We start from the raw sequence: 27353 nt of genomic DNA, 5'->3' as shown, positions 1-27353 counted from the left end.
AGCTATTTACTGATCTGTCAGGTTTCCGATATGCGTCCCCCCCAATGACAGACTCGTTCCTACGCCCTTGACTGTACATAACAAAATACGTTTAGCAAATGCTGTTGATTACAAACGTAACCAGGATTTGAATCTTCTCCCTGTATAATACACAAGTCAGACATGGCTATTGGCACACTTCAGTGATGGTAAACTTTAGATCTCTCTAATATTCCTCCTCTTGTCTGAAAAAAGTATTTCTAAGTTCCCATATTCTGTGTCAAACTATTTAAACTGGTTTGATCACGTCCATTAAATCTTTATTTTTAGTAGGTCCCATGTTTGTAATTTCAAAAGCAGCAGGTGAATCTAATCTCTGAACAGCATCAGCATGTTATCAAATCTGCTGTTACACAAGACATCATGTTGCTGCTTATGAAGACACGGCTTTCCAAACGAGCTCAGATTTGGATCCTCTGCCCACCTAGTAACGCAGAAAGACAGCCTTATTTGGGATTTATACATTTCTGTATAAAATATGTGGATAATTAATTAGTTCGATAAAGGAAACCTTTATCTCACTGTCTACTAATCCAAAAAATTTTTTTTCACAGAGTTAAATGGAGGTTAAATTTTAACCCAATCATTTCTGCCAAGGTAATCGAAAGGGGTAAATTTTGAAATTCCAAAAAAACTAAAATAGTTTATAGCAGTATAATTTAGAGTAGAAGGAATATTAAGCCTGCTGTACCCCGAGCAGGTTGCGGGGCACGTAGCCCTCCTTGTCCTCCAGCCGTGACCACCACCACTCCGTTTCATTTTCGTCCTGCCGCCGCAGGATTGTGATGGCGTCTCCCTCCTTGAATGACAGCTCATCTGGACTCTGGGCTTCGTAGTCCCACAGAGCGTACACCGTGCCCTTGTTCATCACACCCAGCTTCTCCTGAACACCTGCACAGGAGAGCCCAGAGCAGCATGTGTCAGATTTGAAGGAGATGAAGCAGCGGTGGGATTACAAAACCAGAACTTTCCTCTCTAGGGCCCTCTCTCACCGTATAAAAACTGGGAACACTGGATGTAGCCCTCCTCCATTTCCTCACATTTGTCCGCTGCCGTCTCCACATCACTAATGGTGCTCGCAAAGATGGCGGCTCCTGACTCCACCAACAGCTTGCAGAGATGAACGCTGTTGCAGGAGGCGGCGCAGTGAAGAGGAGTCCTGCTCAGATGAACGCAAGCAGTCAAAGGAGGGAGACGCGAGCGGAGTCACGACTAAAGCGTTACGGTGTCGACTCAACGGACTCACCATCCGTCGCTGTCCGCCGCGTTGACGTTCACGCCGAAATCTAGCAGGAACTTGACGATGTGGTGATGTCCTGCACACACTGCGTTGTGCAGAGGTGTGATGCCCTCATCGTTGGGAGTGCTGGGATTCTCCACCTGGAGAAAAAGAGAAGCATGAGGGCTATACGCAGCCCTAAAAATGATGAACTTCCTCATCTTCTTCCCATAAATACACTGAGGTTTTTGACTTCAAAGGGGAAGTATTGTGTATTTTCAGGGCCATTTTATAGCACAGTTCAGTTCAGAACTGAAGTTCAACTGAACTCGGGTTCAGTTCAGTTGTTTATAAAAATGTTGTATGTATCAAACATAACTTAAAACATTTTGTCTTTGAAATTTAACGCAGATAAAAACTGTCGTACTTAAAGGACTCAGTCTCTTTAAGGAGCCCATAGTCTTTCCCACACTACACCATCACCTTGTAATTGCAACAACATTTCTCCGGTAGCCCATTTACAGTCGTTCACTGTAAAGTAGTATGCGTGATGATAAGCAGAAGCCAGCTCTACCAGGTGTTTTCTAATTGCTGCTGCTAGTCTGAAGGAGCTGAGTGGGGCAGTCACTGGGAGGCAGAAGTTCAGCTGGAAAACTGCAGCTTCAGAGAAGAGCTGTGTTGAAAATGCGGCACTCAGTGAGAGCAACCGTCTTCCCATCCTGAATGGTTGCCACGGGAGATTAGAGGATTTCTCAAACAGGCATGAAAGAATCATAGCAACACTTTGATTTTACATGAGCTCAAATTCCAATTCCCCCTTTAAAGTAAAATGCTCATGGGGTGTGAATATTTTTGCACAGCTCTATGAATGAAATGTACATAAAGCATTCATCCGAAGGACATACCTCATAGATGATCCTCTGAACCAGATCAAACTCTCCCTCTAGTGACGCATCAAGCAGCAGGGCTAAAGGATTAAACTTGACTCTGAAGCCATGACCGGTGCGCTCAGAGTCGGGCTTTTTCAGGTTTGTGCGCTTCTCCTTTAACAAAAACAGAAATGTCTTTTAAGTTAAGAAAAAAGTTAATGTTGTATTAAAAAAATAAATAAATAATAAGAGTACACTGTTACAGTACACTCACCAGCTGTTGAGAAACTGCCGTCCCACTCTCCTCTGGACTGCTGACCTCTGGCACCGGGCTGGGCAGAGATGCCTCGGAGCCTCCGACGTTGTTGTTGTTGTCGTCTTCCGGTTCCTCCTCCTCGCCTGGATCCGCAGCTCCTTCCGGTGCCTTGGGTTCGTTGGCGTTGGCGTCGTTGGTAGAGGAAGCCTCAGAGCCTGGTTCCTCCCCTCCTGGTGGTGGCGGTAGCTGCGTCTCAGGGAGGAGGTTGCCGTTGTTTGTGTCAGCCAGTGAATCGCCTCCCAGGTATCCGGGTGGAATAGCCGGCTGATAAAACGGTGTTCCGTTACCGGCGCCGTTACTCCCACCTGATCCACTGCCACCATTCCCCTCTATGCCTCCAGCCAAAGTGTTGAACCTCTGGTAGAGAAGTTTCTGGATGTTGGGTCCGCTGGGGCCCTCGGGTTCTGTGATGGAGCTCCGTTTCTTTAGTGGTCTTGGAGCGTTGGCTAGCTTTTTACGGAGCACTTCCAGGTCTGCGTCGCTCTGGTAACGGAGCGGGGAATGGACCATAGGCGTAAGCTTCGTGGGACTGAGTGGCCGTGGGATATTCTCCACACTGGGAGGAGGTGCCGATGGTTGGAAGCTCTCCGGATCATCAAGTTCTCCGTCTACAGAGTCGTCACTGCCGGCGAGGCCTTGGAGCGCCGGGAATGCTCCACCTGCCTGGACGTAAGGCAGGGGGGATGCTGGTGTCGAGCTGGAGGAGAGAACAGGCTTCCCGTAGACTAGATGTAGAAAGAGAAGGTGGAATAAAGGCAAACAGGGATTTCAATCATTTTTTTTTAACAATTACACTGCAAAAACACAAAAAAGTAAGTGCAATAACCTCTATCGGATTATTTTACACATAACTGTTTCATCAACATTAAGGAGTTATTGCCTTAAAAGCTCCCATTTCATGCTGAAAAGTTACTTGTAACTTAATTGTGCATTATTTCAAGTGTACCAAGATATTTGCACTAGATACTAGACCGGAAACACTTGGTTAGATTTTGAGTTTTTGTAGAAATGTTCTTAAGTCCTACCCGCTTTAACAGCAGGCTTCGGCGGTTGGCTCTTTGGCGCAGCATGCTGCAGATACATGTGATAAATGGAGCTCGAGTTCACGGTAGGTGGGCCCTTGCGGGGCGACTGAGGCCGCGTTCCTCTGTCCGGGATGAAGGGGCGCACCGCCACGGCGGGCGGATGATCCAGACGCTCGCTCAGCGCGGGAGGGAAGAGCGGAACGTTGGGCTGGAAGGTGGGACTCGGCGGCACGGAGATCCGCTGCTGGATCTGCTGAGAGGAGGAGCCAGTGGAGGACGGCACGCGGGGCCACGCGGGCGCCGGGGGGTTTGGAAGGGGCCGCGGGGGCGGTGCATCTTTGCGGCGCTCCAAGGAGCTGGCTGGGTTTGCGGAGGTGAGGTGGGATCCGTACGGCGGCGGCTGCGGCTTGGTTATGGCAGGGGAGGACACAGCAAGTTTTGGATCTAGCACCTGAGGAAAGAGCAGCAAACAGACAAGAATTATTATTATTATTTTTTTTATGACGAATCAAGTGACAGGGTTCTGTAGAATAAGATATCATTTGCATTTGGTTAATTGAATAAACATATTCAGTTTTTGAAAATAAATCAGCTTGACAAGTTATTTGATTGGAAGCAACCTGCATCATGGTTGCAGTTTCTGAATGACAATATTGATAAAGGTAAAGGTAATTTTATTTCTATAGCACATTTTCAGCAACCGGGCAATACAAAGTGCTTAATGTACATCGTATGTAAAGCAATTTCTTAAGATACTGCAGACATTGAAATCACGATTTGATCCATTCTAAGCTGTAATACGTAGCAAAATGTTGTGTGGATGGAAAAAAAACAAACATTTAAAACAAAATGAATCATGAAAATTAAAAGGCAAAATTGAACTTCTTGTGTAGCTGATTTGGTTGTCAATTTAGCAAAAATAAAACTTAACACACAAACCTCTTTGATTATGTTTAAAAATATTTATTCATACAACTATACAATGTACATCAGGTACGATTTGCTTGATCTCTAATGTTTAGATCTTATATTGTGATTGTTTTCTACAGTTTAAAGTCTGATTTGACAGTTTTATCTCAGAGTGATGATAAATTTGTTCAAAAATGAATATTGAGATATTATGGTCCTCACAGGTTTAAAAAGCACAATTAAATTGGCCGTAACTAATCAAGGTTCAGAAGATTAATTAGTAAAGAATAGAACTAGACAGCTTACCTTTTCTGCATTTGGGGTGACGGGGGAGCCTGAGGTGGGGCTCTTGCCCTGACTGTCGGCCCCCGAGTCTCGTCTCTCAGGAGGCTTCAGAGTTGTGCCGGACTTGCCTATGGTGGGCCAACCAGTGTCATTAGCTATGACAAAACCAGGGCAGAGTAAGTATGTTACAAAATATTAATAAAAATACTAACCATAGTGACAAAAGTCGCTATGCAAAGCGACAACTAATCTGACTTCAATGTTTTGTATGAAATGTTTGGTCAGGGCTGTGCGGGATTTTAGTGAGGGAAAGTAAACATGTTACAAAGTCAGATGAAGGAGTCAGGATTTTTACATGTTGATCCTATTAACCAGAAATCATGAAGTGACAGATAAGATGAAACTGTTTTCATGGAGGTGGCTCAGGCTGCTGTGAATCAGAACCACGTGATGGGGCGTTGGGTTTTGATTCAACTGTCCGATAACGGGATGTTTTACCTGGTTTTTGAGCTCTGAGCCAATCAGATCCATTGAAAAACATTCTCAAATCCAGAATAGATCATCAGCCGCTTAAAAACAGGTTCCTTCATTTATTTCCTCTTTGAAAACGCTAAAATGTTTTCTCAATTTCTTTGTTTGGCATCTAAGCCATAAGTCTTGTTTAAAACCCTGACCTGAAAAGCTTAGTGACAAAGAAAAAATGTGAAACAGCTCTTTTATATTTGAATGAGTCGATTAACTTAAATCAATGACTTGACAAAAAAAAGGGTGTAAAGTTAAAATAAATGAATAAAGAAATATACAAAAATATTTTAAGAATATTTAAGTCTAATTTCAAGTCTTTTTAGATCATGGAAAAATTAATTAAGTGTCCTTTTCCAATTTATCCAAACTTATCCAAAATTGAAAAATAAATCTGATAAAATTATATTACATGGTTTTTAAGGCTGAAGAAACCCTATGTTTGCTTCTGATATTGATAGGTATACACCGATCCAGCGAAGAGATACATGAACCTAAATCATTTCTGGAAAAGTCCTTCAACTTAATATGGCCTAAAATCTGTCTGAATAGATATTGATCAAAAACAGGGCTAAAACAAATATTCTAGAAAGGAAGACTGATCAATAGGACAAAAAAATCCTGAGGTCCAACTTCACAGTAATGACAATGGATTTGCATGCATTAGTAGAATAGAATAGCATGTAGTTGCTGCACTTGAAGTAAGACGTGCGTTCAGGCTGAAATACTAAATATTTTCATTAGATTTGAAGGGCGGGGGGGAAATCTCTTTTACAAAGGTGTGTCTTTTAGACAGCAAAGAAAGGGCAAATGGAAAAAAAAAAACAGAAAAAGAAAAACATAACAGCAGGAGTAGATGAAGACGACAAAGTCGGAAAACCAAAATGCTGAAGTTCAATGACATGTTTAAGAGATTTCATCAGATTTCTTTCAGGTCTTAGATCAAGTGGAGGCTAACTTTATCAACAAAGCCGAGGCATATCATGCTGTTGGAACCTTCAATAAACTGAATGGGAACCAATAATTTCTACTTTATAAAGCAAAACTTTAAACGGTCAAATTGAAACCGCTCCGTTTTTCCCTTAATACAGTGATAAAGGCATTTTTGATACTTGAATCCCACTTCATAGTGATAAGGAAACCTTTTAGATTCAAGTCAATATCTTGTGCATGCAAAGTGTTTGACAACAGCAAATGCTTCCTAGGGTTTGAGATGTCACTACATTCGCATGAAGGTTAGTGCTACAACAGGCCATCAAGGAATGTTATGACACTGAGGAAAATAAAGATAATTGGCTGATTTGTGTGTGAAAACAAACGAGGCATTCAACTCTTCGAACCTTCTCAAAACTGTAAATAACAGGCACGGGATCAGCAGTGCGTTGATCATAGTCTCTCTAATAAATCCAAACATTTATTTTTAAATTATTTTAACGTGATGTTTAACTGTTAACGTTAAAATAAATAAAACGTACAGAGTTTTATAAAAGCATTAATACCCCTTAAAGTTCTTTATTTTGTCAAATTACAACAAACTACAGTGCATATGTCAATTTAAGAAAAGACCAACACACAGCAGTGCGTAAATGTGACATTCAAGAAAAGGACAGATTTTACAAATTAAAATCTGAGGGGAAAAAAAAAAATACAAGACTGTGTGGATCAATACTGTGTAAAAATTGTTTTTATTTGCCATTATGGCTGTAAGCCTGCAATATTGCAACATATAATAAGCTTCGATTATTGCTGTGGTTATATGTTAAGATGAGCCTCTGCTCCAGTCTAAAGTATTTTGCAGACTATAAAATGGCCGCCTTGTAGTTTTGCACTAGCTTTACATTCTCCCACCTGGGTGGTGGCTCTCTGCAGCTCCTCCAGAGTTACCACTGGGCTCTTGGCTGCTTCGCTGATTACTGCTCTTCTCACCTTTAACCCTTTGCTCTTGTTCTTCTTCACAGGTATGCACTGCTTTTTGTTGGTCTATCACACAAAATCCTAATGAACTTTATTAAAGTTTGTGGTTGTATTGCGTTAACATTGTAATATTGCAAAGGGGCATAAATACTGAACTCTGGCAATGTACTGCATTGCTGGTCTGCAAATATTGGAGGAACTCATCATAATGCAATCACTTTAGTATAAAAAACACAAATTAGTTTCTGAGGAGGATTTCAAGGATTCCAAATAACTCTCTCTTTTCTCTAATCAGGAGTAAATTATTGAATGCATACTGAGGATCCTGTGCTACAATCAAGAGAAAAGGTTCAGTCGTTGCCCCTCCTTTGCATATGCAGCTCTGAGCACTCACGGGACGTGCCGTCAGAGCCACTGGAGGCTCCGGGGCCCGGGTGTGACTCTGGAAAGGACGGGGGCACCGGGTCCACAACGATGTCTAAATCAGACACTTTCCAAGGACCGGGAGGCTTTCGCACACCGTCTACCCAAAAGCCCAACCCCCAATCGAAACAGAGACATTACAAGGACATGACAGAATCGACACAAGGAGAGACCAGGACGGACAAAGAGAGTTCACACGACACAGGAAGAGAGTGAAGGTTAGAGAGGAGGGAAACAGAAGTCACAGAGGTCAAGTCAAAGCTGAGATCTAACAGTTCAGATTGGGAAGAAACGGCTTCGGTTCATGCAGGAAATGTTCAACGTGAAGAAGTGAAAAAGCCGGTTTGTCCCAAAGTGCATGCCGAATTCCTGCTGATATCCTAACAGTAAATGTATTTTTAAGTCACTGTTTTAGTTAGGGATTTTGCTTCCGACACATCGGGTGAAATAAAACCTTGTACAGTTTGTTTATTTATCTTTTTTCTTTTCCTGGAAACATCGTTGTTCCTGATTCAATGAAGTTCAGCCCACCTGATTTAGGACGACCCTGGTTGGCTTGGTTATTCACACCCAGTGCTTGAGGCTTCAGAGGGTCAGGCGGTAAGGTGTAGCCCCCATCCTGTCGACTTGGTACCGGAACCTGGATGTAGGGCCCAACAGCAGCAACCCGACCCAGAGTGCCAGGGGCCGGTTGGGGGGAGGGAGGCCCATTGGCTCTATTGAGCTGTAAGGAGAGCGTCAGACACATTTCAGACGTTATGATGGAGAGCTATGGATAGTTTCAGAGCGCCTGAGGAAACCTGCAGAACTGATATTGGAGAGATTTTTAACTCTCAGGCATCAGTTTAACTGACCAACTTTTAAAACTTGAGAAAAATATCCACCTTAAAAAAATGCATTTAAAAAAAAAAAAAACTTTTTACTATTTTATTTTTTTCTGTGTAAATCTCTTAAACAGCACCAGCCCTTCTCAAAACTACCAAACAATCAAGAAATTTGAGAATTTTAACTTTCGACTTAAAATGTCAGTCTGGCTACTTGATGTCACGTTTTATTAACATGACTTAATTTTCCAATCATTTGTTTGGAGACAGTTCTTTAAAATTTTAACATTTTTTTTAAGAGTGAGTTTTTTTCAGATTTTATATTTTTGTAGTCTAGAGTAATGTACTGCACTGTAAGTGTCTTTGCAGAGCTGGGAGGGTTTAAGAGATTCTTGTAAAGGAAAAAAGAAAAGACAACAGTAGAAATGGACAAAAATATCCACGATGATGCCTGAAGGATAAAGAGATGGATTGAGTGTTCCTAGTCTTACAGGGAGATTTTCTTTTTGACGTGCCTCAGCTTTTTTCTTGTAGAGGCGTTCCCGCAGCTCGCTGATCCGCTTGTCCATGAGCGTCACCTCCATGTTGCGCTTGTTCAGAAGCTCCTTCTGCTGCTGCAGCTTGCTGTTCTGCTCCTGGTTCAGCTTGTTCCGAATCTGAGGAGCAGAAACGCCGTCATCACTGCAGCCTGAAGCAAAGCAAACCCCTTGTGAGCGGCGAGAACACGCAGAGCATTTACCTGGAGTTCCTGGTAAAGCTTTCTGAGCTCCAGGGCCGCTGCGCCGGTCACTTGGCCACCCAGGCCGGTCTGTATGCCATTGAGCTTTCCTCTTCGCAGGTCTTCCAGCTGCAGGCTGAGCTGCTCCACCCTCAGCACGGCCGCCTGCAACTCGGCCTGCTTCTCTTGAAACAAACTGGTGACTTGTTCGATCTCTGCTGCTGGATGTTAAAACAAAAATCCCAATCAAACATAAATGCTATTTATGTATATACTAATAGTCATCAGAAGGAAAAAAAAAATGCTTTCTGGAAAGCATACAAATAAATATTTCTAAAGTTCATCTTTCAAAAATCATTGCAATAGCTGATTTATGTGGTATTACTACTAGGATTTTGACTTAAAAAGGAAGAAGGAAAAAGTCAGAGTACATTTGGTAATTTTACATACACAAGTTGCCGTTGATGACCTTGCTGTAGTCCACCTGGCCTCTCATGGCTCGGATCTTTTTGAGTTTCGCCTCCTGGCTCTCCACACGCTCCTTGAGCCTCTGCAGCTTCTCGCTCTCAGACACGGTTTGCTGCTGCCGCCTCTCCTGCTGCTTCAGGTAACGCAAACGTTGCTCCTGAAAAATAAATAATTGGATTATTATTATTTTTTTTTTAAATCTGTAATATTTAAAAACAAAACACAGAGATAATTATTTTTACCAGGAAGCGCAAAATGCGGCCACCCAGGCCACATTCAATGTTTTATCAGAAGGGCAAAACATCGACCCCTGCTCCAACAAAACAAATTACTCTCGAGGGCAAATAAAACACGCAAGATACCATCTAACACAGGAAGGGGAAGAGACACTTTTAAAGGCTAAACAGGTCTAGCGTGTTTATTAAACTGGACACTTCATTGTGTCAGGAGGGCTGAAGAAAGGGTCAGATGACTTCATCTCTACCCAAGTGAGAATTGCTCCAGTTAGGGTCCTAAAATAAGAACCGACAAGCCCGAGTTTCCAAATGACTGCAGGGCTTCGAGTGGGGCCTGCTTTTCACACATCACAACAAAAGGCAATACACCGTTGTGCTATCTGGAGGTCTACAGTGGCCTTTATCCTGCATGACTGATCAGCAAAACCACAAACGCAAGTCGGGGTAAGATTGCGATAAACGATAAAAATGTCGTTTCGAGACCATGTTTAAGTAATATAACGGTAATGGCAAAAATAATAATGCAAGAACACATTCTCAAAGATCAATGAAGTTTAAATTCCAATGAACATTTAACACTGGAACTGGAAAACATTTTAAATATCCAAAATAAATAAAACAACAAATAGACTGAATATTTTTAAGTCTTTGTAAACAAAATTGTCCCTCAAAAAAAAAAAAAGGGATAGTTGAGACCAAAACATCCAGCTTTTGGTGGAGAATGTGAATGAAAATCATAGAGTTTGTTTTAATTTATCATGCAATTAATTGATTTATTGATTATTGTGACAGGCCTATTAACAACAACAGTCAAAGAGGCTTTCATGGGTTAACATTTACTCTTGAAATGCCTTAATTAATTTCATGTTTCTTCATGTGTTTAAAGTCTTTTCGTCAAAAGTCACGCTACAATCCGTCCAACTGGTTACGCAACAGCTTGGCCCCCTTTTAAGGTCACAAGAGAATCTTTGCATGACACAAACACATAAGCAGTTCACTGGACTTCTGTGTCCTGAAGTTAACCGAAGCAAGTGCAAGAGAGTAGCCATCAGCTGGCTTTCCAACCATCCGGGAGATCCATCAGCTAAGCATTTCAGATCAGCTCAAAAAATGAATAATCTGCATCATATTGAAATATGTGGATAATCCTCAAATTGATTTAAAACATAAAAGAAGCTGGGTGGCTCAGTATGTGAACCGTGCGCTAAGGATACAGTCCTGGGTTCAATTCCTGGTCTCGGGCCATTTGCTGCATAGCTTAATGATTGATTGATGAGGTCCGAGTCTTTTAGCATTGAAGGCCTATTTACCATCACCCTCATTTTTACTATTTTCTGTAAAGATCCAAGTCAGGACTCTGAACCAGGCCACTCCAAAATTGCAGTATTCCTTCCAGTCAGAAGAAACATGTTGGTAAAATTAAAAGATTTTAAACCTAAAATGTGTGAATGATTTTGGGTAAGCTTTATTCAATGCAACAGCTAAAAATTATACATATCCTCAAGCATAGCGAAGAAGCTTCTTTACTTGCAAGTTTCCTGTTGCAAGAATGTTATATTTAATACTGAAGCATTAAATATAAAAAAATTAGACTGAGAATCTCACGCTTAGTCACCGGCTCATGCTTTTCCCTGAAACAACTGTCTTTATCTACCCATGAGGTCAAATGCAAATCTAAAAAAAAAAAAAAAAAAAAACACCATAGGAAAATGTCTTGTGCTTTCATTATGCAATTGTGTTTTTTAAGAAATGCTGCAGCTGTTGAGCACAATGATGGAAAAAGCACCAAAGACACAAACATGGACAAGTAATCTGAGTACTCCCTGAGATAAACCATTACAAATCATTAACCGTCATCATTTCTTTAAAAAATTATATCAAGAAAATTTACAGTGATATGTTGTCTTTTCCTGGTATAGATGCTCCCACATGGAATGAGGCTTTTTTTAGGTTTAAGTGGAAAAACAGAAAGTATATCTGTAATATTTTTTGTTCAAACAGTGTGTAGGTCTGGTTTACAAAACTAAATTCTATTCCTCTTTTTCTTTCTTTATGAAATAAATTAAAAAGGTTTCAACTAGATGTACATTGTATTTTTTTATCCTTATGTTTTTGTTTTTTTTTTCTCTCCAAAAGTTATACATTTATAGTCTTTTTGCTGAGAGTTCCAGAAAACCAAAATTAAATTCCTTGTTTGTGCACAGTTTGGGAAAATAAAGTTGACTCTGATTCGTTTTGACATTAAGTGGGCGTTAACGTAGGATTAGACTCCACTAAATTGAACACAACCATTCAATTTAGAGGAGACATGAAATGCAAACAATTTGACTGTATTTTTCTAGTCCAAAAAAAGATACAGCAAACAGAAACTTGTTCTGGAAAATAGATTGGAAAAAAAAAAAAATAATGGTTTTACCTTTGCAACAAGCATCTGCTGCTGAGCCTCGATCTGGTGCTGCTGCCGGGTGGCCATCTCCTGCAGCTCTGACAGCGTGAGCTCCACATGCTGATTCCCCACCTACAAAACACACACACACACTGGTCAAGACACTAAAATCTAAACATAGTGATCCCAATGTTGACACGCACCGAGATGTTACAATGAGTGCTGATATGAGTGCCCAGAGGGCGGTTAAAGATTTCCAGTCAGGTGAAGAGAACTGATGGGCCTAATTGTGCAGAACCGTCCCGCTTTCTTATAAACACAGCTGTCTGCTGAGTAAATATAAATAAATAAAGCAAAAATAGGCTTAAAAATATTAGAGCTTAAATTCCCATTACTAAGAGCTGCCGGATTCAGAAAAGTTCACGACCGGAGATTTTGCTTCTCCCCAGGAGCTTTGATGAGTAGGATGCTTTACTTTAGCGGATACCCGGCTTTTTCGTCCAGCCACAACATCGAGGTTTAACAGCTCGGAGCAAAAAAAGCTGGAAGAGCTGAAAGCTGCCACTGAGACACAGCGTGACGTGGCGGTGTGTCCTAAAGCCACCACTCTGGTGAACGTCCCATAAATCTGCACGTCAACGACAAAATTTAAAAAAAAATTTAAAAAGTCACTAAGTGCAGAATAATACATGTGGCATCCAAGTTACATAAGCAAAAGCACATTATATAAAATAATGAAAAAAAGTGCCAGAGTAAAATACAAACTGACAAGTTACACAAAATATTCTATTTGTATAAAGTTTAAAGAGATATCCGATTCAATTTGGCACAACAGAGAGTCTCTCTTCAGACATTATATGTAATGAAGACTCAGTGAGACGATGAGACCAATGTGCCATTTAGTGTCAAGAGCTTAATAACAGTTCATATGGCAGAGAGGGCATCGCAATTACACAGCAGAGCTCCAACCAGTCAAACACACCACATTAAGTCCCCAGGAGACATTTCTTACAGTAAAAGGAAACTTTGACTCTACAGCCGTCCACAACTCCACCACATCAGATGTGGACCTTCATATCGTTTCCTCAATACTATCCACAGCTGGGAGTTTGACACAAGTACAGATTATGCTTTCTAAATAATGGGAGTGGGGTGAATACTTGCATTGGTATCATGTAAGGGTGCGATGGAAAAACGGCTTCTAATCGAAATGGGACAATTTTGAGTTGACCAGGCGGTTGGAAACTTAAAAGTAATTGTTTTTCTGTTCAGTAAATGCTACCAGGTCATGATAAACACAACACTGGTCAGTGTAGAAGAAGTTACTGACAGAAAGGTAGTGTATCCAAGTTAAGATATTTTTAGTACTACTGAGGTTTTGAAGCCTCACCAGGAAACATTCAGACTGACAAAACACAGCTCACATTAGTGAAAAACATACTTTGAACATTTAATTGTAGTTCATAATAAATACTTTGCAGGTTAAAGCTTTAGAAAAGCTGAACATCAGAAACAAAACTTTACCTGAAAAATAGTTCACTGTTGACATGATGTAGTAGTTATGTTTTGACGATTGTAAATAGAGGAGTATAAGTTGTGTATCAATAGTGATAAACATTGGATGAAAAAAAACGCTTTTGAAAATTGGATAGTTAGAATATCCAATATCCAACTTGGATATTTCAGAATATTGAGAGAAGCCAAAGCTGCAGGGGAAACCTTTCAACCAGCGAGCTGGAATCCACAAACATTTTACTCCGAGGTCAACATCGTAAACACTGCTTATAATCTACTAAATCAGCACCTTGTGACATATTTTATAGGCTGCCAATTGGTAGGATTTTTTATAGTCATTTTAACTACTGGAGAAATTCCCCTCTCCTTTGTTTATGCACCTCAGTGCGGTTCACAGACCTCCTCCAAATTTAGCGTCTCTTATCTCAAAACAGGCAGCATTCCTGACACAAAGGGATCCGAGGAGAAACTGGATAATAACGGTTCACGTGATGCTGAGTTTACAGGAGAAAAGCACCAAACGCTGACAAACATCTGCTAAACTTCACAAATGTAAAAAAAATAAATAAATAAAAACTTCCAAATAAATGAAGCCAATAAAGATAGATAAAGATATTTCAACAATTAACTAAATTACTTTTTTTTTTTTTTGACTTTCTATAATTTTTTTTTAAATGTTTCTAGTTTCTAATGCAAATTCACAAAATTTTGAAGGAGAAAAAAAAAAATCAATGGGCCCTAAATAACGTAGGATTTGCAATGCAACTACAAACCACTCCAATAAAACATTTAGGTAACAGCATCCATGTACAACTATCTGTAGAGGCTGCTGAAATATTAATAACTGTAGCTTTCACCACCACACCCATCACAGTCCTCCTCTTTATCTACAGAAAACAATACCAACATAAATCCTGAACGCTTTCAAAACAAGGCAGATTTTTGTTATGCCTTCACTCCTGTTTTCCTCCAAACCAAACCTCTGAACATCCTCCAAAGATGCAGCTGCCTTTGAGTGAAGGAGCATTCTCAGTGAACTCCAAGCTTCTCTAAACTGCCTTCCTGACATGCTTGAAACTCTCCCAGACTTCCTCTTCGGTTCGGATGTACAGAGAAAGCAGATGGTGGCAGACATGTGAAGGTGGCCTCCTTTTAATGTGGAATACTAGCACAGAAAGAGTTCAGTTTGCTGCTAAAGAGATTAGCAAGAGGATTACTGTGAAAGTATCTGTATTATAGGAGCTAAAATAGCTGGACGGGTATGGACTTACTTGATTAATGGAGATTAATGCAACTCATCTCGTCAGAATAAAACACTGCTTCTTTTCCAGAGTGATTTTCCTTTCTACATTTCCATTTCTCTGAAATATTGTGCAGGGAAGCAGCAACATTAAACTCAAAACATGCCCCGATGTCACTGCACTGTCGCCAGCACAACTCAGCCAGTCTGTCCCAACATGGCATTTATTAAAGCATTCACATGAATGGCTGTCTGGAAGAGAAAGGAAGGAACGATGGAAAGGAAGCTACACTCAAACTCACTCAAGCAAATCTGCATCAATAACAATTCACCCGAGGAAGAAATTCGAAGCGCATGCAAACCTTTTGATTATGCTGCCAAAACAGACTCTTGAATAAAATCATGTATTTATACCAGAGTCCACAGAATAAACCAATTGAAAGCCACCTTATGTCTCAAAAGGTGTTTATTTTACTTTTCATTTGATCTGTCGAGATAGCTAACCGTCTGTTAAGCGTCTTTGAGGACAAGATTTTGTAAAGGGCATAAATCTATATTTATTCCCTTCATGCGAGTCTGTTGTAAACAGCAGCCTCCCTCAGTAGACAGACGTGATCCGCAGAGGAGCAGCCTGTGGAAATGCCGAAGAAAGCCAAAGAAATTGTCCTATTTGTGACAATTATATCATCCAGAAGGCAGTGTGGTAAAGTCCTGTGAATCTGACACATGGGAGAAACTGACATAGATAAGTTCTGACAGTCAGGAGGCTTCTGAGAGACATCCATGGTGCTCCCGAGCGCCGACAGAGTTCATTTCATCCACTGGTTCGTGTTATGATAGATGTATGATGTTGGTGGTGCATCTTAAGGTGACGGAGACTTTTGAGAAGAGGAATCGAGATAAAACACTCATTACTATCTGGGCCTCATCATTTTTCACACCGAGTCTTGAAATTGCAAAGAAATGTATGTGTGCTTATCTCAGCGGTACTAGAACATGACCAGGTTAGGCTTTAGAATATGAGTTATTATGTTCTTTGGAACAATTATATCATCTAGAAGGAAGTGTGGTGAAGTCTTGTGAATTTGACACATGGGAAAAACTGACATAGATGAGCTGTGACAGTCAGGACACTCCTTTTAATGACTGTAAATTCTTCTGTCATATTAGTAAACCAAAGTTAATCAGATTTCCTTTTTAAATTATCTATCCATCCATCTATCTTACACAGACTTTACGAACTAAAATAATGTTGAAAGTCCCAACTGACCTAAAAGTGGAAAAGCTTGGTCTATTTAAACGCGAGTCAGGCTGTGTCTATTTATAGTGCATGTAAATATCTGGTTTGAGCTGTGTATTTATTTGAATGCAGACTATGAAAGCATCCAACATGCTGTGCAAAATATTATATCAAAGCATTGGTTGAATACGCGATTGTGTACACATTACTGTATAATGCATCTCAATATACTGTGCAGTTCTACTGAGAACACTGGAAAACCAAGAGTAATCATTTTGTACTGCAAAGAGAATTGTAGATTACAAATCTCTCCAAACTAATGACAAAACACAAGGACGTTATGTGCCATCTAAATACTTTTCATTCATATTGACAATATTTCCACCCATCAACGAAAGAATAGTAAAAATGGTGCAGCTGCTCTAGAATCAAATAAGCTGAAAACAACAAAACTCCAAGCCTCTCATCTCACCAGATACACTGGCTTCTTGTCTTAACCCTAAAGGTTCAATTAGTTACATTTCCTTGACCGCAACACTTAGATGCAAAATCTGGGACAGATGGTCGGGCAGAGAGAGGATGTCATGCCAGAGGGAGCTCTTAACGGGAGTCATTCGCATCTCTAAGTGGACACATCCTGAGAGCCAAACATGCACACACCATCGTCCAATGGACATGACAGCAGAATCATACACGCACTATTATTTTTCCTTTTACTCCCAAGATAGAAGGTAGAAACAACTGTCTGCAAAAACATACTTCAGACTTAAGTGTTATCAAAAACACTCTGGAAATGTAGGCATGTTTATGAGCTACATATACTTAACAGTGCATAATAATAGGTGACTAAAGAGACAGTAAATTATAAGCTTTACTTCTCACCCCATTCTCATTGTGCTTCTCTCCAGCGTTGCCACTTCTGCGACCAGTTTGATCCTGAGACTGCTGACTCCCTGCAAAACAAACGGGCAACAGCAATCGTCACTAACCAAGAAAAGAAACGTACAAAAACACAAACAAGTGTGCAGATACGTGCAGCTTTGAAAGATAATTAACAATGAGTGGAACAGACTGACAGACTGAGAAAAGCTCAAAGGAAAAAAAAAAAAAAAATGGATATGGGAAAACCTTTGCTTGGGAGAAAAAAAAAGGGGAGGGGGAATAAGATTCAAACTAAGGTGGAAAAGAAAATTCCTGTTCTCTTTGAAAACTTCTTCATTTTCTGTTTTTTTCCCCTGTCAACTCCATGATTTTGCCAACTGTTCACAGTAGTTTTTTAAGATGCACAACATATCGGCATTCATTTAAATCCAGCAACCTACAAAATTGTAATTAATACATCCAATATATGACAAAAGCATGTTTACCAAATGTGTCAACTTATTAAATACACAATTACACTTTTAAAACTGACTATCATAAATTAAAGAAAATAACAAATGCATTATACTTTAGCAACAGTAGCTCCGCCCACTCACTGATGGGTAAGGCTGACTGACAGCACAAGATGAAATACTTACACAAAACATATCCAAGTACTTTTAAACACATTCTGAACAATTACGCATTTTGCATGCATCATTTAATTATGCATTTAATGAAATTAAACTCAATAAAAACAATTCTTGCAATTGGGTTTATTTTATGTACGCACAGACAAAAATAGGATAATGTACTAATTTGATGTGCCTTTGGCTTAATGTGCGTGCACATCTTTAACATACCTAATAAGCTTTAAAACTAAAATATTTTGTGGTGATCTTTGACAGATGGGATTTAAATACAGGATTATTTCTGGTTTATTTGGCAATGCTTCCAACACATGCAGCTCAACAATATTTTTGAGAGTGAAAACTGGTCCAACCCACCCCAAGTAAACTCGCTCATCGTTTAAATGGTTGGAAAGTGGCTTAAAGGAAAACACACCCGAGGACATTTTGGTTGTCAAACATTTTCTGACAAAAGCGAAAGAAAGCAAAACTGTCCCTGTTGGGGCCATTTTGATTTTTATCAGCACTCAGGCTTTGACGTGCAACAACACAAAACAACTAAATCTGTAACGCAGACCCAGATCGTCACAAACTTAAGATGACAGCAGTGTCAGTCGTAAAGAGCCAACTTGGAGTCAGGACTTTCCCCACACACACCTTGGTCACTGCTCTCGGTGGGAGAGTCTTCATGGCGGAGAAAGAACTTGACTTCTTGTTTTCGAGGCCCCCACTTCTGCAGATGTTCATACATCATGTGCTCAAATGGGATCGCTCGTTCTGCAGAAAAATGATTGAAAGCAGGAAGACGTCGATTAGCTGGGACTTAATCTGCCTGCAAACAACAAGGTAGTAGGAGGAGATTTGTGGATATCTCCAAGAGTTTTAAGTATTTTGGATGTCAATGTGACAGCCCATTGTTTGCAAAAACAAAAGGGTGGAATAAAGCAAGCAAAAACACCAGAAAGATTTTAGAGGGGGGGAGCGATGGATTATTAAATGTCAGCTGAATCTTATTGCATAACTTGGGTTTAATAACACCCTTTGTTCGGACGTAGAAGAAAACAAGGGGCTCTGATCTAAAACTACTCCAGTGTGTCAGGATACTATGATGGCTGTAGATTATCTGGATGGAGGGAAGTCATGACAGTCCTATGAACTGGAACCTGAACTTGAAGCCCATTATCTTGTGCTGTAATAATATCTTCCTCTTTTTCCATGTTCTGTCTTTTTCACTAAAGTCATTCATGCATAACTCAGCTTAACACCTTCTTTAGATTGAGTACACTTCTGGAATAAGACAGCAAAAATGAAATTCCTGTGCATGAAAAAAAAAAAGTGTCAGACTCAGCAATAATGGGCTTCATTGCATTATTTTCATGCACTACTTGAAGACTGTGTAGATTAGGGCAGATCTATGTACTCCCACTCTCCCAGGCGGGTCTCACCGTTGCCTCTCCAGACCTCAGCCAGGTGGCAGCCGCTCTCGCCGGGCTCTTTGCAGAACTCCACGACATCGCGGCACGTCGTCTCGGGCGTGATGGGGACCTCGGCCGCGGTCTGCTCCCCATCGCTGAGGTACACTGTCAATATCATCTGAAAGACATGCGGAAGGGATAAATGACCCGGGGAAGAAAATTTTTAAAACATAAATAGCTAATGAAGGAAATAAACAAAGAGTCCATCGTTGTCTAAAGGTGTGGTGTGAAGGCTGGGGCTTTAAACACTCAGTGACGTACAAAGCCCTCTGTGCTGATGCTGCGTTATGCTGCAGACCATCCGTGACTGATAGCTTGAACTGCTGATATGCACGTGACTGTGCCTGGCACTTTTCTGTTTACATAGATTAAGGCCCAATACTGTGGTGAACATGCAGTTCAGGCTGGAAGGGAACGCAGAACAATGTCTCTACTTGCATTTGGGAAGATAATTTTCAACTAAAGTTCTTAGAAAAGGGAGTTTAGAAGATAGTGACGACGCATTTATTTATCTTTACAAACCTAATGTTCCATGTATATCACCGAAAGTAGGAAAACAAGCATATAAACCGGTCATCCTACCTTGGCAGGTGAGATGACAATGTACCCATATAGCAAGTGATACTTAAGAATAAAATATGTAACTGATAAAAAAAAACAAAAAACAGTAAAACAAAAAGCAAAATAATATTGTCTTCTGGAGTTGTGCCCATTACCACATTAACTATGAATTTATGTTTGTTACAAAAACGTAGGCTTTTTGTGCAAAAGCTACTCTATATCACTGCTGTACTTTTCAATTCAAAGCAGTCCCATCTGGCACTAAAGTTAACAAGATGTTGTCTTTTGTCCACATAAAACAAATGCTGTTTACTTTAACCTTGAAGATGTTTTCAAGTTAACAGCTGCTTGGGTCAAGGACTGAAACGATTAATTGTGTTCACTAAAGGAAAGATATTATTGTATTTTAGACTGTCTAATATAGTATAATGGGCGCAAGAGATCAAATAAAAAAATCTGCTAAAATGTGCCACAAAAATCCGACTGGTTTAAATATACCATCTCAATAAATTAATAAAGCCAATAAATCTGAAGAATATGACGAAACCCAGGCTGCACATTACCCGCAAAGTCATCTATGGTAGTTTGTGTTTCACTATTGCTTATTTATTGTCTGTGTGCTTCTGTCGGTCTTCACCAGGTTCTTAATCTCAATGAGGCATTCCTGGTAAAATAAAGGTTACATACGTCCATGATGTCAGACGCTCAGGGCACTGACAGGTCATCTCTGACCTCCTCCTCAGAAACACACGGACCTCCATAACAGAGGAAAACACTTTTCACTCTGCCTTCATCACTGCAAGGCAAGCCGTGGGAGCAGTCCTTCAGCTGAGCGTTGAGAAACACTAAATCACAAGTCCGCATCATTTTTCAAAACCATAACCAAAAGAGAGGTATAGGTCTGTATAAATGGACGCAAAAGACCAACAAGGTAGTTTAAGGGAAGGAGTTGGCAATACGTGATCAAGGAGGCACAATTGGCCCACTGATGCTCCAACATGAAACTTTCTCAATCTTTGGGCACATATGCTTGTTTTTCTTGCTGTAGTAGTGAGAACACACTACATGTTGGCTTGACGTTACTGGTAACATGAAGCGAAAAGGATTAAAGATGCACCTTTCTGTTAAATGTGACAAGTCTCGCATAAAATAAAGAGCTATGCCTTAAACAAACTCGGTGTTTACATTTAAAATAAAGTAGTTCACATTTACATTTGTGAAAAGGGCTCCAGTGTCCGGTTACAGCTCTGCAGCGCCGTCATATATAATTTACAGTCCAGTCACTGAGCTACCTTTAAAGTGTAACTCCAGGAGATTTCCTGAGACAAATGACTCAGAATTTCAATGATGCAGACATCTGATTCATTGACATTTTCAACAGCGGGCTAAATTAACCAGCATGATCACTTGTTCTCCGAAGCCTGACTAATGCGACCAGAAGCCCAAAGGTTCTGCAGCACGTGCAAATATTTTAGTTTGGCTTTCCTTTACAAGTATGACAAAAAAACAACAACCAACATCTATTTTGATGCTGCTTCCAACCATGCTGACGTGAACTATTGCAGATAAGTTGAGGGTGGTGACACCTTACTGGCACAAACATTTTTAGATGATGACTGGGAAAAAGAATGAAGCTATACATCTACCTCATTTCGAGGGAGAACTGAGCACATTCCTCCCTGTTTACATATTTTAGAATACTTTACTTTGATGCAGATTTTTTTAGCCAACAATTAATAATGTAATTCTAATTGTCTGCCTCCAAACCAACCTGCAATTACTCAGGCTTATCAGGAAAACAAGTTGCAAATTTAAACTTAAATCATCCGCTAATAAGAATAAATAACATGACAGAAAAAAATAATACAAATCTGCACAGGGAAAACAGCAGCTCAGAAAACAGGAACTCCAGTGATCCTGTTGAAGGACCACTGGAGAAATACCAACCGCCCTCACTAAGTTCCGTCTGCCCATACTCTTGTTTCTCTTCACCGCCCTCCGTTTCCTCTTGATCTTCTTTTTTGGCAGCGGCTGGTGTTCCTTTGCCCAAATAGGGCTCTCCTTGGAGAGGCTAACAAGGCCACGCAGCATTATATTCACAAACCTCTTCATCATGGCGCTGCTGCTGCTTTTGCAGTCGTGGGACTTAATCGTTATGCCATCGCGAGCAGACTTCTAAAGCCGACAGCGGTGCGTGCATCAGAAAAGTGCTGCAGAGGAGACTTGGGAGGGAAAAAAAAAAAAAAAAAAAAAAGGAGCTGGATGTACAGTTCGGGGAGGGAGGGATAGATGGACGGATGGGGGGAGAGTGAGCAAGAGTATAACTAACAGTAAGAGGAAGCGAATGAAAAAGAGGGAGAGGGGGCAGAGGAGGATAACGAAAAGACTTTCTGACAGAAGACTGTGGCTGGGATGTGGTGCTGGTTACCATGGCGTCATGGGGAAAAAACAACAAAAAAAAAGAAAAAGGATGGGATCGGTCTTTTCCTGGCCAAATATGTAAAGCAGCATTTTATAATATGAAAGTAAGGAAGAAACATTCTAAAACCTGATTATTAATCAAAGACCTTGACAGAATTGTAAATGAAAACAATTTTCCACAACCTCAAGTGAAATTATAAGAATGGCATAGAATTTTACTGAAAAGCTAAACCTTTAGTTGATCTAATGATGATTCAAGTTTATGTTTACCGGGTTAAAAAAAAAAAAAAAAAAAAAAAACGCCGCACGTATAAAACATGAACAGGTTAATCCAGTAAATGATAAAGGCCTCAGGTCAAGTCACCCTATTTTCACTACTATATTCACCTAATGAACATAGTTGCTCTCTGTAACCTTTATGAATCAATTTACTCGCGTTGTAGTTTTGGGTTTTGACGATTTCTGGCGATAAACGTAAAATCACAAAACCATAAGCATTACTTAAATTTATGGCGCAACACTTTTAGGTGGTTTTTATATTGAACTCTGTTTTCCCTGATTGCAACTCTAAAACCCTTTTGAGGCTATTAAATGACCAAACATGACAGATAATGACCTCCAGTCAAACAAGTCTTAGTGAAACTCATAAGCACAGTTGCTTACAGAAGCCTCTTTTAAAATATATATAAAAAAATACTTTAAGTAAATATTAATATGTTCTGCCCAGAATGGAGGAGGAGGCAATAACCTTTATAAACCCAACGACGGAGCCTCTGTCACAACTCCCCTTGTTTCATCAATTGGTAGTCAGGGCGGGTACAAACTGATGCATGGTCAGTACGAAATGTCCCATGGCAGACTGCTCTTTTAGTCTGGTACAAAATGATAAAGATTGCAAAAACGTAAGAAAAATGGTGAATGGACAAAACAACCAATCACTGTTTGAGAAAAAACATAAAAAGTCTCAGCTGACATAATTCCTGGTTTGATGAGTCAAACACCCCTTTTCTCACTCAAGTCTTATCCTGCGCTTACTCACAATAAAGTGGAACATGAGCAGGAGAATGATGCTGCTTCATGAAAAGCAGTTTCAAAATAAAACTGTCCTAAAGCAAGATAAAACAGTGACACCAGAACACAAGACTTACACAGTCAAAACCATCTGAGCTTTATCGCAAATGATTGACTAAGTATGTTTGCCAACTGCTTCAAGCTTTTTTTCCCCCCCCTCTACTTCAAATAAAAGTGGAAAAAAACAAACATAAAATATTCTTTTAGAACTTGAATGATGCCAGAGAAAATGTTCTGCTTTGAAAGAAAAGCATGTATTGCATTGTAGCCAAATACCGAGGCAGAGGAATGAGGTTCTATTGTGTCAACACAGGTTATTATGACACCATTGAGGATAAGAAACTTGTGGGAAGGAAAAATATTCAGGGCTCAGTCGGTGTTGCATGAGGCAGTGGTAAACAACAGGAGTGTCTACATGGCCGTGGTCGTTTCCAAGCATTAACTGCACGCAGATTTAAACTGAATAGATTTGATTTCAATCTTTGGATGACTCGTGAACGTTTCTTTGTGATTTGTTGCTGCATATCATTGAATCAAAAGGTTTTAACAAGCTCCTCTCATAAGTAAGAATCAATAAACCGGTGTGGTTTGATGGAAGGGCTTTTTTGAATCTGGATGTCACAATTCTCTGTATTTAAACACAAACAATACTGAAAAAGAGCCTCAGTATGAATGAAAAATTGAAACACACGCAATATAAAGCTGAATAAACATTGGTTTTTTTGTGTGTGTTTTTTTTTTTTTTTTTGCTTTGACCTAAACAACGTGGCAACAGGATCTTTCCACATTGAATAAGCAGATTTAAGGCTTGCTTTAGCTGATTAGGAAATTGTTCCAGAGAATTTATGCAGGTTTGTTTGTTAATATGCAGCAAGTCTTAATATTTCACATTTAGAACATGAAGCAGATTTGACAAGGTCTTGAAAAAGAATAAAAGAAAAGCCTCAGCTTGCAGACGAAAAGGTGTCAAAGTCCAACAACGTCTTATCCGCCCTTCATAAGGGAGCGCTTCAGAGTGAAGGCTGACTAATGTCCATTAGGACAAAATTTTGAAAGCATAATCAATAATGTATTTTATTCAAGCAGCAAAATAGAAACAGGCATCTTAAACAAATGAAAGTTGCTAAATAAATTTATACCTGACTCTATCCATCTACTCATATTGGGTTTGATAAAAAAAGAACAAACAGTCACAACCCTGCATATTCAACTACGAATACTTTACTTTTTTATGACAAGCGCTTTCAGCATGGTGGCTCGCCTGGTGTTGCTTTTAAAGCAACTAATCTACAAAAGTGAGAATATATAAAAAAAACAAAAAAAAAACAATGTTTACTTTTTCCTCTAAGTCAAGCTTTGCTCAGTTTCGCAGTGTGAGATTAATGCCTCTTGACAATCCACTCAGCTCAAAAGCCCCCCCCCCATCCCCAACAACAGAGCGTTAGTTGACGCAGTCGCACAGACCTAGATCTACTGAGGTCTCATTGGCTGGCCGAGTCACACGAGAGAACCGAGTCCCTGTCTGCTGGACTAACTCTTTGACTCCGTCGATATCTGGTTGGTGCCACAGGATGCAACTGATCGCCGAGGCTGTGGCCGCATTTGGACCGGAGGAGGTCACCACTGGAACAAACACAGAGCGACTTTGTACACTTGAAAGCTTTAAAAGGCTCACCGCGTTTGTTTCCTGCAACTCTTGGATAACAAACCAAATATAAATTACCTCCTTCTATCATTAAATTATGAATCCTGCATTCGTGTTTGTTCTCTCTTCTGAACAACCTACAGAGTTGTAATTTTCCACAAAATTCATCACTGCATCCTCAGCACTGACAGACAACAACAAAGCCTTAGTACTAGAGTTGCAATTCAGATATTATATTCAGCACTGCACACAACAATAAAACCAGGTCAACACAGGGGAGAGAAAAAATGTAACAAGCAAAAAACAAACAAACACTCCTTTGGGTACGCCAGTGCCTTTTTTTGTTTAAATAAGTTCTTGTATAAAGTGGAAAGGAACCAATAGCAGCAGAGGTGATAAACGTTTCTTTTATTTGGTAAAATGTATGAAAATGTGAATGCCGAGTTAAATAATATGAAATATAGTAAAAAAAAAGTACCCAAATATTGCTAGAGTGTTACCTGAATAAGATTCTGTTAAACAATCAACAATTTAATTAAAAAAAAAAGACAAGATGTCTTAAATGTATTTTATGTTATAATTAGACAGAAAATTGTGCAAATCATACTGTATTTTCTTATTAGGCTTCAAACTGGCATTTATTAAAAGTTAAATTGCAATACCTTTACACAAATACAAAATATGGCATAGTTTATGATCAAAACGCTGAAGCTTTCCGTTTTAATAAAGCCATTTTTTTGGATTAGCCATAAAAATAGTTTGGGTTTTTATTCCACAGCTGTGTTTTAGGTTAGTGTGAAGTGTAAATTGTCTTAATTTCAGAAATTAACAATACATGTTATGAAAAATTAAATCAGCATTGTATTCCACTGTAAAAAATATTTTATAGTAAGGAACTTGGCCTTTTGGCTGAATTCAAGAATTTAACAATTCCAAGTCAATTAAAAATATTAATTTCAGGTAAATTAAAACATAAAATATGAACAGGTTTTGTAGAACTCTAAATTGACTTTTTATTGGTGATATTTTAAGAAATTTGATAAAATAGTAATTTGGGTCAGAATATATTTTTATGTAAAATCAGAAACAGGAATGACCCCAAAATCTAAATGCTTTATATGCCATCACTTTTTATCATTCAAATAAGCGATTTATTTTAAATAAGTCTTTGGGAAAAATTCACCTACCTGGTGAAAGCACATAGGATTTCTGTATAATTAAGCACACAAATCAACATTGTTAAAAGGCGATCATACTCACTGGCATCATACTGGCAGCTCTGGTAAAACCAAACCAGCGTGTACGGACGAGCGTATCTTCAATAGCACCAATGCAGAGTCAACCGAGACCCACCTTGCAAGAAATGGGCTAGGATAACTCCTAAGTGACAACCAACAAGGCCTCAGTACTCTCTGTGAACCAAAAACAGTAGAAATGCCTTAAGTATCCTGAACACAAACGTTGCACAGTAGTAGGGGCGTTGAAACCGAAATAAGTTCCCAGTGTCATGCGGCGCAGTGATTTAAATGGTCCAGGCGTGGCTCTGTATGTATGTGTGGCTACAAACAAGCCGATGGTTAGCGCGGTTGCGTTAAAAACAACATTAAAAAATATAAACCATATTAAACTACTACGATGACTCACCAATGTCAGAGACGACTCATTGTTTTATCAAATAAATCCTTGCTACGTCGCTGGTAAAGGCACGTAGCTAACCCAGGCAGCTGTCAGCGAGCCAGCTAGCGATAGCTGCTAATCTTGTTTCGGAGAAGGCTAAAGGACGGTACGCCAGCGAGTCTCTCTGCGGCCGCTGGTCCAGTAGCTTGCATAGACGACACGGGCCGTAAACGGAGCCCGTCTCAGATTAAAAGAAACAAACCCGAGTCCGTCGAGGTTACGTTACTTCTTTATGAACGCAACCATCGTTAGCGGGCTAGCGATGCTAGTTGTTGAAAATACAGATAGCTGGAATCCAGTTGTTGTCGATGGGAGGGGCGGGACTTTAACACAGCAGCGACGCTTTCACGTTAACGTAGAATGTGAAGAATGCAACGTCAGCACCAGCCATGACAGGCAGACAAAAGACAAATCGTCCTAATCTCATAATAATAAAATAGCGAAAAAAAAAAAAAAACTGTCGTTTTTAAATCAAAGGAGGCAGGCACGTGCAGAGGAGGGGGGTTGGGTGGGTAGAGGTGCTTGAGCATCTGCCCCTTTTGCTCCTTGCCCCCAAGTGCCCTTTTGGTCAATTTTTTTTTTGGTATTAATATTTCCTAAGCCTTCTTCTGACACATAAGAACATGTACTAAAATTCTTAGTTTTTTTGTTGTTTTTTTGTACAACACAATAAGCCTGTCACCTTTGACCTTTTGCCCGTGACGCACTTGCCTAACTACTTAACTAACCTCAGTTAAGTAAAATAAAATTGTAATCAAAACCTTTGGAATTGTAATGATTCCTTTAAAAAAAAGTTGTTTAAAAGGCTTTTTTTAAATGAAATAGCTCATTTTTACCAAACAAACATTTATTTGCGCATATCAGA

The 27353-nt window shown here is 39.8% G+C and overlaps 1 protein-coding gene across 9 annotated transcripts in view; it reads right to left on the bottom strand.

The window, feature by feature from the left end:
- ppp1r13bb (protein phosphatase 1, regulatory subunit 13Bb) overlaps positions 1–26832 on the bottom strand; it is a 37845-nt gene extending 11013 nt beyond the window's left edge. Inside the window, exons 1-18 of one of the 9 annotated variants that reach the window (XM_015035078.1) lie at positions 26456–26832; positions 26072–26223; positions 19084–19231; positions 18296–18415; positions 17031–17101; positions 12184–12285; positions 9514–9688; positions 9085–9284; positions 8837–9001; positions 8053–8245; positions 7493–7621; positions 4684–4817; positions 3469–3919; positions 2402–3168; positions 2164–2301; positions 1286–1419; positions 1032–1198; positions 731–930 (exon numbers count right to left, since the gene is read on the bottom strand). In XM_015035078.1, coding sequence (XP_014890564.1) covers positions 731–930; positions 1032–1198; positions 1286–1419; positions 2164–2301; positions 2402–3168; positions 3469–3919; positions 4684–4817; positions 7493–7621; positions 8053–8245; positions 8837–9001; positions 9085–9284; positions 9514–9688; positions 12184–12285; positions 17031–17101; positions 18296–18415; positions 19084–19231; positions 26072–26080 — 3303 coding nt within the window. In that variant the 5' untranslated portion in view covers positions 26081–26223; positions 26456–26832. The other 8 variants (XM_015035076.1, XM_015035080.1, XM_015035072.1 and 5 more) reach the window with 8 other exon arrangements.
- Between the last annotated feature and the right edge of the window lie 521 nt (positions 26833–27353).

Source organism: Poecilia latipinna, unplaced genomic scaffold (assembly GCF_001443285.1).
Source record: "Poecilia latipinna isolate Pla-1442-1.1 unplaced genomic scaffold, P_latipinna-1.0 Scaffold323, whole genome shotgun sequence".
Taxonomy (NCBI): domain Eukaryota; kingdom Metazoa; phylum Chordata; class Actinopteri; order Cyprinodontiformes; family Poeciliidae; genus Poecilia; species Poecilia latipinna.
The sequence above is the reverse complement of the archived record's forward strand: the minus strand, read 5'-3'. Positions and strand labels throughout refer to the sequence as shown.